The sequence below is a fragment of the Leptonychotes weddellii genome, chromosome 2 (assembly GCF_054177405.1).
Source record: "Leptonychotes weddellii isolate Sample4059 chromosome 2, ASM5417740v2, whole genome shotgun sequence".
NCBI classification, from domain to species: domain Eukaryota; kingdom Metazoa; phylum Chordata; class Mammalia; order Carnivora; family Phocidae; genus Leptonychotes; species Leptonychotes weddellii.
Window position 1 is genome coordinate 81,761,186 of NC_138370.1, and position 16,854 is coordinate 81,778,039.

General features: G+C 40.3%; 1 protein-coding gene across 4 annotated transcripts in view; it reads right to left on the reverse strand.

Moving 5' to 3' along the window:
• The window catches only part of JADE1 (jade family PHD finger 1), a 281,646-nt gene extending 265,614 nt beyond the window's left edge, over positions 1-16,032 (reverse strand). For all 4 annotated transcript variants that reach the window (XM_081811881.1, XM_081811882.1, XM_081811886.1 and 1 more), the window contains exon 1: positions 15,812-16,032. In XM_081811881.1, the coding sequence (XP_081668007.1) occupies positions 15,812-15,820 (9 nt within the window). In that variant the 5' untranslated portion in view covers positions 15,821-16,032. The remainder of the gene's footprint in view (positions 1-15,811) is intronic.
• Positions 16,033-16,854: the final 822 nt, after the last annotated feature.

Consider the following 16,854-nt stretch of genomic DNA (forward strand, 5'->3'; position numbering starts at 1 on the left):
TCAAAGGTATTATTCTCGGCAGGTTTCCAGTAATTCAACATTTCCAGACTTATCCAAATGGCTTCTGAAATATTTGCTGTTTGTTGAGAGCAGCTTTCAGGATGAGGTAATTAAAAGAAACCTATCAATTTGAGATTTTTTTTCCATGAGTAAATAATGTTGACATACTGTTCAAATAAACCCACAATTTACTGCAATCTGTTTTTAGACAAACCCTCCACTTTAACCTCCAAATGGGAAAAACGAAGAGACTTTCCTCTTCTCATTTAATCAAGAACATATGTTCAAAGATAATACCGGAGGCTTATTCTGGGAAGCGTTCTGCTCTTCCTCTGACAGCAAGGCAGTAAGCTTATGAGGCAGCCTCGACACATAATGAAAGCAAACGCCACCATAAATCTCCCGCCCGGCGGAGGTCACTTCAGAAAAATCGCCTGCTGCTCAAATAAGCACTGGCTATGCTGAGGCACACTGAGGGGGAGAAATGCCAACTGTGATAAACACTAGCAGGTACGCACCAAACCGAGGCCAACCCAGGCAACTGGAAGAGAAAGGAGCCCAGTGAAGCAGGTGTGTGTGTGTGTTTTGGGCGGGGGGTCCCTTGTGTTCTGGCTGAGCAAGGAAAGCAAGTTCACTGCAAGAGTAGCTCTTTCCCTCTTAGGAGAGCTTGGGAGGCACCAATTTTCATTAAACCTAAAAGTACACACAGTGGCAGGAGGCCAAAACAGTCCTCAAAAGTGAGGCTTTTAAAAAACATCTGTTAGGGGCTTTGAGATCCTAAGGAGAGAGAGAGAGAGATTGGACTCCGAGTCCAGTGCTTTTCATTTCCAGACTGTGAGTCATAAAAAAAGAGTGCGTAAATCTAGATCGCCAGAATACGCTGACCCGAGTCTGGGTTTACTAACACCTAAAGTACATTTCATGGGAATTAGGTTTAAGTATCAGCCTGATCATGAAGCTTGAAAGGCTTTTCTCCCATCTCAGGATGCCAGGAGTTCTCTGGAACCTGGAATGGAGTTTTCTGACAGCGAAGGTTTACTGTAGCGTAAAAGAAATTATGGAGATTTTCCCGCTAGGCATAAGGACGTGATCACTATAGGCACCTGTGGGCCAAAGCAGGTTACCCACCAATATTCCTTTAAACACCAAATTATGGACTATTAGGCTACTGCTTCAAGGCTTCCACAAATGTGAAACCTTGACAAATTCCCAAATAAAAGCCATAAAACCAATCATTTTTGAAACCTGCATGAGTGACACCAGGAAAATTAGAGCAGTGTGGCGGGTCACTGTGAAATAAAGCTGCCATAAAGAAGCTTCTGATGCTGTCATGGAAAAGGCAATTAGAAGGTTACTTTCTCTCAGGTTTAAGATTGGTTCTTGTTCTTCCTCCAGCCCCCTGCCTTCCACCTCCCTACTGCAAAATGGATCAGTCTATAATAAGTAGTAGTTATATATCATAAGGCAGCAATTCCTTTTAGTTGTTCCACTATAAAAAAGCATCCAGATTTAGAACTTGACAGGAACCAGTATCGCCTGCCCCCAAAAGCCGGCAGAAAGTCTGTGTGTGTCATTCAGCCAGCATGGAGTCTGGGTGTTTTAAAAGCCTTAATTTGAAGGGGATAAAAAACCTGGGCGTTAAGCAATTTGGCTGTGGATATTTAATGCAGCAGCCATGCTACAGAATTGGAGCCCCCTCTTTAAAATGAGAAGTGGAAAACTTACATGCTCTGTAGGCAAGGGGTAAGTAAATGTCGGATGGTAAGCAGAAATCAGCTTAGAACCTGCAGAAACACCATTAGAAGGACTAGTGACTTGTTCAGAAGTGGCCTTAAATAAATGCTATGGTGTCATCTGCAGGTGTGTAAAACAGGTCTGGCTTTTAATTAGCCAGAACCATGCCTCCCAGTGTTTAGGTTAAAGGCACCATGAAGAAGCAATGACCCAGGGAGATTGAGATTTGCCCCAAAGAATATAGCTCCTCAATGGCAGCACCGAGATTGGAACACTGTCTCTTGATCTCTAATTTCCCCTCTAACATACTTATTGTATGCAGAATAATGCACCCCAGATGTCTACTTACCCTAATTCCCAGAACCTGTATATACGGCACCCTACATGGTAAAAGGGACTTTGCAGGTATGATTAAGTTAAGGATTTTGAGATCGGGAGATTATCCCGGGTCAATCCGGGTGGCTCAGTGTAATCACAGAAGTCCTTATAAGAGAAAGAGGGAGTAGGAGAGTGAGGGTCAGAGTCAGAGTCAGAGATCCAAAGCCACTTTGAAGACAGAAGAAGGTTCACAAGGCAGAAACTGCCGGTGGCCTAGAAAAGCTGGGAAAGGCAAGGAAATGGGTTTTTCCCTAGAGCCTCCGGAAGGAATGCAATCCTAGGGACCCTTTGGTTTTGTCCCAGTGAGACCCTTTTAGACTTCTGATCTCCAGAACGACAAGAGAATAAATTTGTGTTGTTTGAAGCTACTGAATTTGTGGTAGGGTTTTACAACAGCAATAGGAAACATACAATGCTCTAGATGGGCATTGCATTTACTCCTCATTTTGAGCTACTCGAAGTAACACCTTTATCTCAGTGGTGGTCAGCCTTTATAAAAACAAAAAGGACCCCCCACCCCCACCACCTTTTTTGGTCTTTAGCACGTTCGTTGTGCTCTCTTTAGAACTTTATTATTATTATTATTATTATTTTTGTCTATAAGAAACCCACTTTATTTTTTTTAATTTTTATTAACATATAATGTATTATTTGTTTCAGGGGTACAGGTCTGTGATTCATCAGTCTTACAAAATTCACTCTTTAGAACTTTAGACGCCCTCTTTCTCTCTGGCCCCTCATTGGTTCTCTTCTCTGTATCCTCTTTCCCATATGAACTACTGCTAAAGGGAAAACTTTTTTCTAATTGTCAACTGATCCATGTTGAGAAGTTAGTTGTTAGGAACTTAAAAATATTATTCACCAACTATTTCCAAAATATTAGAATACTCTATTTGGGCGTGTTTCACCCTCTCACTTCTATAAAGCCTTGAAGACTGAAAAAAAATAAATCTCTAAGGGTGGAATTTTAGGTTCCTGGTTTGGATGGGCCTTTCTCAGAGTGTCTCAAATCACACTATAGACATGGGCTTTGGAGTCAGAGAGAACTTGGTTTGACTCCCTGATTCACCATTAATTAGTGATGTGGCCCTGGGAGAATTACTTATTAAGCCTCTATCTACCTCTAAAATGGAGCAATGATCTTGCTCCATAGTGAGAAATTAATGAGATTTTGTATTTAAAGTGTTCAGCACCGAGTGTGACGCACTCAGTATGTAGGGGTGGTGGTGCGAGTATTGAAGGTATTTAGTATGGTGGTGCCTGTAACTCCCAATTCCAAGGCAGTAAAGCCCTTTTAAATCTTGTGGGACCAGAGGTTTCAGATTCTGAGTGTTGAAAAGAGATATCCACCCAATGTGTAACAGCAGCAAGCATTTACACACTGCCAACCATGTACCTTCTTCTTAAATATGGGGAATTTTAAGGGCCAAGCAAGTCATAAGAGACGAGATACAACCCTCAAAAGAAGCTCATAGTTTAGTAGGGAGCAGATATAAAAACATAATTACTGGCACTTATCACTCAGTCGTGAAGACTTAAGCACAACATAGGGTGACCCAGAAGAACAGAATCTCTCTAAGGAAATCAAGAATGCAGTCACAGAGAAGATGATTTTTCAGCTGGGTACTGAAGGATGAGTAGAAGTTTGCCAAGCAGAAAATAGGAGAAGGCATATACAGGGCAGAGGAAAATGTGTAAGAAAAATGAAGTAAAAGAATATCAAAAGAGAACATTTCCTAACCATAACTATAATATTGAAATCATTGGAACAAATTAAATCCGTTCAACAAATTAAATCCATGGCCTCTTGCTCTGAGTCATCAACAACTCAACTTTTTCTGGATCTGCTACAAAGTGATTTCAGGGTCACACTAAACAATTCATTCTTCCTTGACTAAAAACGATGCCTTGAGAATTCACTGATGGCCACAGTGCAATCAATACTAATCAGGTAATATGCACTGGCCCTGAGATAACAAAGCATCCAGAATCCCAATGTATGAATTCATACTTAATCAATACTGCCCTATATGAATGGAGGGGTTTTTTTTTCACATTCCAAAGCATTTTAGTAAGATGCTAAGAAAAATCAATAACTTATTAAATCCCAGTTACCTCATTAAAACAAACTATTAATCACTTTTGTTGCAATTGTATTGGGACCACAGATCTGACTTTATATATTTTGTAGTGCTGTGTATGCTCACAGGTTTGCTCCATTCATTAGAGGAAATGATACACAGAATGACCACATACTGCAGCCAAGAGGGGGCTACTACAGGAAATGTACTTCCATGCATTATTGAAGAAAAAAAAAAAATCCCACAGTTGAATAAGTAGGAAAGCTATAACTTCAGCTGGAAGTGGTAAAAATTAATTGCTAGAAGTAGGAGAGACTTTGTTACTGAAATAACAATAATCACTTAAAATATTTCCTGCAGCTGAAATATTTTGACTATTATCCATGTTACACGAAGGAAAAAAGTTATGTTCATTTCCAGTTGTAAGATGGCCCCTTTCAGCCACATGAGAGTACACAGTAATGTACATATGTATTTTGTGAGATCTATCTAACCATAGTGTTAATTACATTCATCAGAAAATGAAGACTTCTAGTTCTATTTCACTGAATTATTAGGGGGGCTTATTTCCCTAGGGATGGTCAACTTTTTAATCTTTTTGAATACAAATATCAAGCTGCCTCTTCCATTGCCATTCTGCCATCATTTTCTTAGGAATATAGAGAGAAGTGAATACATTATTGTTATTATCATAAAAATGCACCCTCACTTAAAAAGTAGGGTCATCATTCTAAACTTGGGAAATGCTGAGTTAAACAAAATTATCTCACTAAATTACATAAGATACAGGTACTTTCCATTAATCTTTGTATAGCATTTCTTAAGAAATTGTGATTATTAAACCCAAATAATAGAAAATAGCCACTTTATTTGGAGGTGGTTAGTATTTGTGTAAATATTTTTCTCAAAGAGCATTTATATATTCGTTTTCCCTACATGTTGCATGATATGCTGGATAGACACAGATGCTACATTTGTTAGTCCTGGATTTGAATCCTGTCTAACCATTCTCAAACTCTGTCCTTTGGCAGTCACTCCACTTTTCTAAGTCAGTATTTTCAGGGATTAAAAGGGGATAGATAATGTTTTACTTATCTGTGTCACTGGATTATTGTTATGATCAAATAAAATCATATGAGTAAAAAAAGTTATAGTATGTGGGACCCCAATTGGTCAGTGTTACTGTGGTTTTACAGTAAAAGAAAAATGACTCCAACAGCCAGGACTTGAGGCCTGTCTATGTGTTTCTCATCCTTAACCCCTGTGTACTGCCCCTTTGCCTTAAGCTTTTTAAACTTTTCATCACATACATCATTTTAGCTTCTTTGCCTTCCACAACCCAGTCATCCTCCAGCTTCTCCACAGCAAAGCCTAGGGGAGAATCCAGCAGGCAGGAACCGTCCACACAACACTCCCATATCCCAGTGAGAGGCATGGAATGAAGAGAAAAGATGGAGAATATTCATACAGTAATAATTTTTATCCTTTTACACATTAATATTATCATCCTAACTAGTGTTTGCAATACATAGTAATTATTTATTGTTTTTTATATTTTAACTTAGGTAATAATGTCTTTATTTTCAAAATAAAAAAAAAAAAAACCAAATCACAAGGAAGTTACGCAGCAATTGATCCAGGGCGGGGTCCCAGAACTGGTCAAGAATGTAGTAGAAAGTAGAAACTTTTTTCCTACTCTACAGAGCAACAGTTCCCAAAATACATACCAAGGCATCCCTGGAGATGCTCTGAAAAATAAATCCAAGGCTGGAATACAACAGGGAAATGTTGCATTCTGTCTCCCTTCAGGGAGGTCCACAATGCCTATTAACAATTAAGAGAAGTCCTGAAGTAAAAAAATCTCACGAAAACAGAGATTAGAGACTTAAATGTGAAAAGCAAAATTTTAGAATATTTAGGACAATATCTTTATAACCTCTGGGTACTGGGTAGAGAAATTATTTCTTAAATTGGACCCCAAAGCACAACAACATAAAAAAATGATATATCTATATTAAAATGTACAACTTTTTTTTCATGAAAGAACACCATTAAGAAAGTAATAACACAGGGTGCCTGGGTGGCTCAGTCGGTTAAGCATCTGCCTTTGGCCCAGGTCATGATCCCAGGGTCCTGGAGCCCCGTGTCGGGCTCCATGCTCAGCAGGGAGTCTGCCTCTCTCTCTCCCTCTGCCTCTCCCCCTGCTTGTGTTCTCTCTCTCTCTTGCTCACTCTCTCACAAATAAATGGATGAAATCTTAAAAAAAAAAAAAAAGAAAGTAATAACACAAATCGGATATTGGGAGAAGAAATTTACAAACATGATTTAAGAATTATAATGAAGAATGCATAAAGAACTACAAATCAATAAGGAAAAGATAACACAAACAGAAATTGGGCAAGAATAAGAAATTCATTTAGAGAAGAGAAAACTCAAAGGACCAATAAATATGTAAAAAGATGATCCAACTTACTCATAAGAGAAATAAGAATTAAAACCACAAAATGGACAAAAAATTTAAGTCTGACATTACCAACTGCTGATGAGGATGTGGCACAATGAACTCTTAAAGCCTGTTGGAATGAATGAAAATTGCAACCATCATTTCTTTAAAAGATTTCATTCATTTATTTGAGAGAGAGAGCACAAGCAGGGGGGGGAGGGGAGGAACAGAGGCGGAGGGAGAGAGAGGGGGAAAGAATCTCAGGCAGACTCCATGCTGAGCACAGAACCCAATGAGAGGCTTGAATCCACGACCCTGAGATCATGACTTGAGCTGAAACCAAGAGTCGGATGCTTAACTGACTGAGCCACCCAGGGCACCCCTGCAACCATCATTTTTTTAAAAGATATTATTTCTTTATTTGAAAGAGAGAGTGAGTGAGAGAGCATGAGGAGGGGGAAGGGGGAGAAGCAGACTCCCCTGCTGAGCAGGGAGCCTGATGTGGGGCTCAGTCCCAGGACCCTGGGATCATGACCTGAGCCGAAGGCAGAAGCTTAACCAACTGAGCCACTCAGGCGCCCCAGCAACCATCATTTTTGACCACAATCTGGTTTATCCTATAGTTAAAGATGTGCCTACCCTCACATTCAGTAATTCTACCCTTAGGTATATATCCTCGAGAAATTCTTTTTTTTTTTAAGATTTTATTTATTTATTTGACACACACAGAAGGGGTGCACAAGTAGGCAGAGTGGCAGGCAGAGGGAGAGGGAGAAGCAGGCTCCCCCCACTGAGTAGGGAGCCCAATGCAGGGCTCGATCCCAGGACCCTGGGATCATGACCTGAGCCGAAGTCAGACGCTTAACTGACTGAGCCACCCGGGCGCCCCTATCCTAGAGAAAATCTTACACATATGCTCCAGGAACCATGTACAAGGAAGTTCACAATCCCATTGTTTGTAATAGCAAAACAGAATAAGCAACATAATGTAAGCAACATAATATCCCTCAGACAAAAGAATGGTAAATAAATTGTGGTATATCCATAGAATGAATAATAACAATGAAAAAGGACTACAGTTGTGTGTATCAATACATAGGAAGGCCAGGAACATAGAACTGAATGAACAGCAAGTCTCAGAAGAGTACTTACAGTATGCGATTGATACAAAGCTAATTCAAAAGCATGTAAAATTTCAAAATATATTACCTAAGGATATATACATATATAGTTGAACCATTATGAAAAATAAAACTCATACACAAAATTCAGAAAACTGGTTACCTGGGGAGAAAGGAGGACAGAATCAAAAGGGGCAACCAGGGGGATTGATGGGATTGGTAATATTGTATTTATTAAGGTGGGTTTTTATTGTTCTTTATCCCTTATATATGCTTTTATATATTTTTATGTATAAATATTACATGCAAACATTCCAAATTTTAATTTAATTTGTTTAACTCAGTTCTCACAAGCATTGTCCATGTAATCCTTATGTCTCCTCACACATATTCACACCCTGTTGTGTTCAGTTTGGGAAACATAGCCCTAGGCTTTAAAACCTCCTTTTTTTGGCAGAGAGAATCAGTCCAGCCAAGATTCGTGGCCATTATTCCAGCAGGACCAGGATGCAGCCGCAGATGCAGAGCTTTTCCTGGGTCTAAGAATCCTAGTATGTTATATTTGCACATGTCCTCATCAGCAGACATGAACTGTATATATCAGTCTCATCTAGGGTTTAAAAGTGCCAGCCATGGATGGTAGGCAGTCTGTACAAAAGTAACTGACATTCAACTCTCCCATGTCCTTGGAATCCACTTTCCCTCCCCATCCTGTCCAGATACACACCATAGGAGGAACAACACTCCAAACCAAGATACAGAATCTCATAAGAATGAAAATTGCTTGGGAGAGCTCAGCATTTTCTAGGATTTACCACAGAAGTACCTAGTCAGGGGTGCCATTTTTGGAGGTAATTCCTCTGTGCAGTTAATGCCTAACAATCTTCAAATATAAATAGCTCCTCCTGGGCTTTTGATGTTCACACCTTGGTGGATTCGTTGAGAGATATTTTACAGCTGGTTGCATTGCTGAGAAGCCAATGTATTTCCCCCCCACACACACCATGCCTTTGCTGATAAAGGACTTTTGAATCAATGTGATTGTTGCAATATTAAACGCCCATCCATGACCACTGGACTTTAGTCCCTCATTAGTATCAGGTATAATGAGGTCAAGCTAAGAGGGGATTGCGTGGTCTGAAACTGAGTCAATATTAATTGTTACTAACAGTGGAGCAGCCTACTATACTTTAAACTCCCTGTTCTGAGGGAATATTTCATTTTTGCCGACTTTGTCTTCCATTGTGAAGATTGATTTCAGCATAATGATCCATCACCTGAAGAGATTCACTCTGCTGCTTCTAAACTCATATCTTGCAACCAGACATTTTATATTCTGCAAGTTTCCCAGTCATCAGCAACCCTAGCTCACTTACGATCAAGCCCACAGAGCTCCCTACTATTTGCTTCGGCACTTGCTTTCTCATCACCCACACCTCCCCCTTTTAGACATTGCTTACTCGGCCCTCTCCTTGTAGGGGATGCCACAAACATGTTCGGCTCTCACTGCTTTTTCTCCATTTTCTTCCTCTAGAAACCTTCTCACTTACACACAGTTGCTAGCTAAAGAGCAAGTAAGTCATCTATCATCATATGAGGTAAAAGTGGCACGAAGTAGCATGTGCTAAAGCAGAACGAACATGTTAATGGCAAATTTGTTTTCATGAAGTGTTAAATTGACTGAGATATCTTTACCACAGTAGCTTCACCCATGGGATGGCATTTGGAGGGCAGGCTTCTGATATTTTCCTGAACCCAAGGGCAGGAGTTTAGCTGGGCAGCAAGAAGATACTGAAATCAAGACCTGGAAAGTCACCCAGACTCTCCGCCTGTGTCTTATATCACATTTTCTTATTGCCCATTGACTCGGTCTCATTTCTCTTTCTCTGATCACCAGCCTTCTTTGATTCCCAGATCAGAACTCATGACTGTCTGGGGCTCCTGAGGATACATAAGATAATCCAACTATATGACTGTCAGCCCCAATTCCAAATGGCCAGGATTCCAATTTTGATTGGCCCAGCTTGAGTCTGTCCAATTCACCACAGCTAGAGGTCAAGGGCATGTTCAAACAAATGGTCATGGGAGCCATTTCCCCTGAATTAGGAAGCTCTATTAAGAGGGTCATTATAAGCTAAGCAGATGCTCCAAAATATGTCCAATATGTGCACCTGTGCTTAAGAATACAACAATGCTTTTTAAATCATTATGATGCATTCTTTCATTTCTTTAACAGATATTTAGTAAATCCTTAATTTGTCAGCCACTGTGTGAGGCTCTGAGGATTTAGACAGAGGTCCAGCCCTCCAGTGAGAGAGATAAGCAAAAGAACAACAAGCTTGCAAATAAAATAATGATAGATTGGAATAATTGCTACATAAAAAAATTGAAAGGGTGATGTGATAAAATATTTTAGAGGTTTATGTGGAGTTTACTTGAGTCCTCTTTGAAGAGATAATGTTAAATATCTAAGGATAGAGGTGATCCCAGCAGAGGGAAGGCAGGTGCAAAGTCGGTCCTGAGATGAGAAAGGACTTAGGGAACACAAAACGAGTTTAGAGAAATGGACAAAACCTAGCCCACAATGGCCCTTGCGTGGCATGCTAAGGGACTGGATTGTATTCTAAGTGTAGCAGGTAAATGTTGAAGATTAAGCAATAGGGAGAAAGAAAATCTGCTTTATGTTTTGAAAGATTACTTTAGGATGAGATTTTAGGCAAGCAGAAGTAGAAGCAGGGAGGCCAGTTAGGAAGCTATTATGGTAGTTCAGGAGAGAGGGAGCAGATGAACCTTTGGACTAAGGGAGGTGGTGGTTATTATTGGGATGGACAGAAGGCCCAGATTCTAGATGTATTTTAAAGTAGGACAACCAGAAGTTGCTGAAGAGTAGAATTTAAGGAGAGGGCACCTGGGTGGCTCAGTTGTTAAATGTCTGCCTTTGGCTCAGGTCATGATCCCAGGGTCCTGGGATCGAGCCCCTCATCAGGCTCCCTGCTCCACGGGAAGCCTGCTTCTCCCTCTTCCACTCCCCCTGTTTATATTCCCTCTCTCGCTGTGTCTCTCTCTGCCAAATAAATAAATAAATAAATAAAGTCTTTAAAAACAATAGAATTTAAGGAGAAAAAAGAAAAATTGCAGATGACTCTTAGCTTAGGTTTGAGTGGCTGGGAGGATGGTGAGCTATTTTCTAGAATGGGCAGATTGGAGTGCATGACCAGGTTGTTATCACAGAAGATGCCAAAGCAAGAACTCTACAACCCCAGATATCAATGTCCCTGGATCATGATGTGGTGAGAAATTCTTGGTTCTCTCTGCAACCCAAAGACTTCTAACTTTTCAGAACACCATCGTAATCCTGCCTTAGCTGTATTGGCCTTCTTGTCCAAGTTACCCCAACCACCTCCCCCATCAAAACCCACCTACATTCCAAAGCCTCTCCTCTGCCTGAGGAGCTTAGAGGAAGAAAGGCATAATGTTGAAGGAGTATTAGGAGGCAGTGAATAATCCAAATATCAATTCTCTCCCTTCTAGCTTTATACATTATTAGAACATATTGCTCAAAGTGCTTTATCAGCTTCCCCATCTATAATAAGGACAGGGAGGAGACACTTCATAGAGTTTTCATTTTTAAGGCTGAAACAAAACTATATATGTAAAGCACTTAGCACAGTGCCTAAATTATGCTAGGTGTTTATACACATTAGATATCATTACTCTCAATGTTTCTTTCATGTGTTTTCAAAGGAAATTCATTACCAGGTACCAATTTGCTGCTTATACAGAGAGCCTGGATATAAGTTTTGTTTGTCTCTAGCTCTACAGATTAGGAATGTTTAGTAGCAATATAATTTTTCAGGCAAAAAGTTCCACCACCACAAAAACAGATATTTGACCACATTTGCTCAAACTAAAAATTAAGATGAATTAAGACAGAGGTGCTTTCTCGGATTTGTGAAATTATTTGTATGAAAAGTCTTACCAAGATATAAAATTACATTGTATTTAGTTATACATTTAATTAATTCTTTATTGAGAAGAATAAAATTATATGAAACAAGAACTATTCCAGAAATTTAGGACATACGGTCCTTGTCCAAAGGAGATCAATATAATGAGAGTTTGCTTGCGTTTCCTGCCAAAGAATAACGTCTTTGGCATGTAGACATAACATAGAGGTTGAAGACAACAAAAGAATGTCTCACTGAGGAACGTTCTGGTATCTCTTTTCCTATAAATTTCCAAGTGTGGAGATGACAGAATAATATTAACTCTTTCAAGAGGTTAGAACTTGTGCTATCTAACGTGATTCCCTCTATTTCCATATAGAAATGAGTTCCTTCGTGAGAACCATCTCACCAAATAGGATGATCATAAACATTCAGGGTTAAGAAGTACCCTAAAGGTCAATGATCCAAATCTCCATCTGGATAGAAAATAAATGAGAAAAAGAAATATTCCCTGCTGTTCCAGTTCTAGCCAAGAACTGCTACTGCTATCTCCACCATCCCACATTCAGTCTCCCGTGCAGGAAAAACTAGCATTCCTGCCCCATCCGTGGGCATAGCTTTACCATGTTTACAGAGCCAAAGCAATGAGACTCCCATGATAGGCCTTTTCTTAGTCTCAGTGGCTTTTCTATTTATAGGAAGTCGCCATTAGCTTCAAATATCTACTAAATCTTAATATATCAAAGAAGCAGGGTGTGTGATAGGCAGAATAATAATCCCCTAAAGATGTTCACATCCTAATCCCTGAAATCTATAGATATATTATATTACATGATATATGGGGGGGTGGAATAAGGTTTTTAAGGAGTTAATTTGAGATGGGGAGATTATCCTACCCTGGATTATCCAGGTAGGATCAGTGTAATCACAAGGATTCTTATCAGCGGAAGTGGGAAGGAAGAGGATGAGGGTCAGAGAGAGATGGGAAGAAGCTACCCTGCTAACTCTGAAGATGCAGGAAGGGACCACAAGTTAAGGACTATGGGCAGCCTCTAAAAGCTGGAAAAAGGTAAGTAAATGGGTTCTCCCCAGAGCTTCCAGAAAAGAATGCAGCCCTGCTGGCATATTGATGTTAATCCCAGTGAGACCCATTTTAGACTTTTGACCTCCAGAACTGTAAGAGAATAAATTTATGTTGTTTTCAGCCACTAAGTTTGTGGTAATTTGTTACAGCAGTAATAGAAAACTAATACACAGGTGGGTAAACAGAGGGTAATGAGAGACATAGTTTCCTCCCAAGGCCTCTTGGAGACCTCACAGGGAGCAAACACCCCAGGTGCAGAACCCAAAGGTCAGCCTACTACTCTTCAACTACTGAAGGCTTTTACCATAGCACAGCAATGTGAAATCTTCAGAAGGCTAATAAGGATTAGTGTGTGAAACAGTTAGGAGTAAAGAGTGAAAGTGGGAGGCAATTAAAGGGCACTATATAAGGGGCCAGGTATGAGGCGATGGAGCACAAGAAGGGAGTAGCCATGATGAAAGAAAAGTCATGACCATCGGGGTTACCCTTACCTAATACCACTGCCAAGCCCTAGCCACTTTGGCCTTCCCTCTGTTCCTAGAACTCACCAAGCTCATCCAGAACTTAGACCTTCCTGCCTGGAAAGCTCTTTCCCCTAATAGTGCGTGGATTTTCGGACCTCACCTTAAATAGAACCTCCCAGACAGCTTCTCTTCAGCAGCCAGCCGGGTAGTATTATACCACTTGCCTTAGTTCTCTTCTTTTTTATTTTTTTTTAATGATTTTATTTATTTATTTGACAGAGAGAGACACAGCGAGAGAGGGAACACAAGCAGGGGGAGTGGGGGAGGGAGAAGCAGGCTCCCGCTGAGCAGGGAGCCCGATGTGGGACTCGATCCCAGGATCCTGGGATCATGACCTGAGCCGAAGGCAGACGCTTAACGACTGAGCCACCCAGGCGCCCGCCTTAGTTCTCTTCTTAGCATTTACCAATATCGGATCATTTTCTTATTTATGTTTACATATTTATTTATTACGTACGTTCCCCAGCTAGAATATAAGCTCCACGAGAGCAAGGACCTTGTCTGTTTTCTTCACACTTGTCTCGTCAAGGCCCAGATCAGTACCAGGCACAGAGGAGGTCCTCAGTAAATATATGTGGAATGAACAAAGGACGGTTGAAAGGTCTAAGGTACTCACTGGATACAGGTGGAAACTAAAGGATGAGTCGCATGTGGCTCTGAAGATTTTAGCCTTAAATGACTGAGAGATGGTGGTGCCATGGACAGAGATAGAGGAACAGAAGGGAAAAATAAATTTGGGATATAAAGCCAAAGATTAGTTTGGTTTTTAATATGTTGGGCATAAAGTAACCATAGGAAGTCCTGTAGCTCAACAACTGAACTCAACAACTCTAGAGTCTCATTTGGTGTCTCATCATCTTCTTCCTAAACTGGCTTCTGTTCCCTCCTCCATCTACCTCATTTGGTGACACCACCGTTCAGGCAGTTGTTCAGCTGCAAAGCTCAGAATTCACTCTGGACTCCTTTCTCTCACTTATTCCAACATCCAATCAGGCCAATTTTCAAACTGCCAAACCAAAATAAGAGCCATATTTTTTTCTTCTACAAAAAGACAAATAGCCTACGTTTCCTGCCCCTTTCTTTGATGGGGTCAGTACACTACCTCACAGTTGTTTTAGAAAAAAAAAAACCTTATTCAGGCCCTTCAGAGTAAAGTTAACATTTTAACAAGTGAGAAAATAACTACATTTCAAAAGAAACTCCTCCTGAAGAGAAATTTAAAAACAGACATTTGGAAATGTTTCCATCATTTTGAAATTTTATTGCCAAAAATGATATAAGGGTGTCATGTGTACAAATATTTGTATCAGAATGCTTTAAAGACATGGGATACAGAATTTACTAACCTGTTTTTTAAATTTTTAAACAGAAGTGCAGCAGAGTGTTTTGTTAACACTATGAAAAATATGTACCCCTCCAATTAGCTCACAAGAATAACTGATTGATACCAGGGATAAAGGAAACGTACTAACTTGAATTTCAACAAAAACGTATGCATAATCATTGCACAGAACTAGAACCGAGCCTCATCATTTAGGAGGTATATTTTCATTGGGAGCTATATCACTTTAAGAGGCTTTTGGCATCTCCATCAGCCATTAAACCCCAAAACTGAAATAAACTTACAGCAAGACCTACATAGTATCACAAGTATAAACCAAGATTTAAAAAAAATAGACACACTAAATCATGAGGTTTTGTTTATCATAAATAAATAAAATAAAAATTACTCTAAATGTTTTAATCTCATTCTTTTAAATTTCCATTTTGGAGTATGTTTTTAAGTGGGCACAATATAGTCATGCAGTAATAAACATGTAATTTATTTGAAAAATAACTACATCGGGCATGTGTGGCTGAGATTTCCTTACCCACAGGATGCCCAATCACTGCTCTATGAAGCCAGAGGACTCGCCATAAAATGCATGTGGGCCCACAGCATGGAAACCCTTCCACGGCTTCCCCGTCTACACAGCCACAGTCCTGTCATGACCAACAAGAGGGGTGAAATACACTCATGGAAGTGTCCTATCCCCTGGGTGTATGCAGATTTGATGAAACCCCAAAATACTGATAAGGAGATAAAGTACAGAAACAATTTGTTAATACGTCTACTAGCTTGCTGCTTGGATGAGGTGAGCAGAGAATTATTCTCAAGCCCTGGCTCCTAGCCCTAGCTCAGTCCCTTTCTTTCTCTATCTCGTTCTCTGAAGAAAGCATACGGAATGCCAGTGGGGGAGAGTCACCATATTATAGGGATAACCTTGAATTTGCTCTAATTTAAGATTTTTAAGGAGTAAAGCTATCACAAATCTAATACTTTATTATTAGTAACACATTATTTGGCTGCTTCCTGGTGAGTGAAAAAGCCTCTTACAGCATCAGATCTCAACCCTTAGCAGTGTTCTTGAGCCTGCTGTCCTCTGAGGTCTCACCTCCTACTAACCTAAGTCTCACACTTTATACTCTGTTGCCTGCGCATACCATGCTATTTCTTACCTTGTTCATATGGTCCTCTATGTCCAAAATGTGCTCCACTCCCCGTCCCCATCTAGCTAACTTCTATTCTTCTGTTAAAACTAAGTTCAAACCACATCTTCTAGGAAGTCTTCTCTGACCAACTGCAGGCTACCCTTGTTGGCCCTCCTTTATGTTCCTGTCATACTCTTTTGCGTGGCTCTCTCACCGCACCAGGATTATCTGTTTATGGGTTGGTCGTCCCCAGAAGACTGTGAGCTTTCTTTCAGGCCAAGGATGGAGTCTTACTGGTGAGCACAGTGCCTGGCATGTAGCGGGCATTCCATAGATGTTTGCTGAATGAGTGAGACAGTGAGTGAGCAAGTGAATCACAGAGCATATGTAAGCCATTGGATATTTGGGACTGACAGAATCAAAGGTTACTCTAGTGACAAAACATTTACATTTAATTACTGATTCTTCATTGCCTAAGAATATGACTCCGATAAGAAATTTCCAAAGAATGAGAAATTACAAGGAAAGCAGAATTGGGGGAGGTGAGGTCAGTGAAAAGACATAGGAGAGGAGAGGACCTTGGAAGTGGTCCCTCATCCCACCCTCCCAAACAAGGCCACTTCTCCCCATCACAGGTATTACCACTGAGCAAAGACCTCAGAGGTAATCTGTGGCTGGAGAGGGCTGGAAAACCAGGGACTGTCAGACATTAACCCTGTAGTTGCTGTATTGTCCGGAGGTCTAAGGGATCCCAGAGAAGGCAGGAAGTATGGACAGTAGAGAGGGGCTCTCAGAGAACCCCCAATGGTGGCTATTTTCCAACAGGTATGAGACTATTTCAATTTCTTAACAATTGGGACAGCCACACCAGTGACTATCAGCTTAATATCAGGTTGCCTATAGGTAAATCGGGTAATATTATCTATACTTCTGCATGTCCGGGGAGAATAATGGCTCCTTTAAGAGCTGAGGGGTTTTATTAGCTCTTGACATTTGAGAACACTTTCTCAGAACTTAGGTGGATAGAACAAGCCCTAAAAGAACACTGAGTGATTTTTTTTCACTCTTTT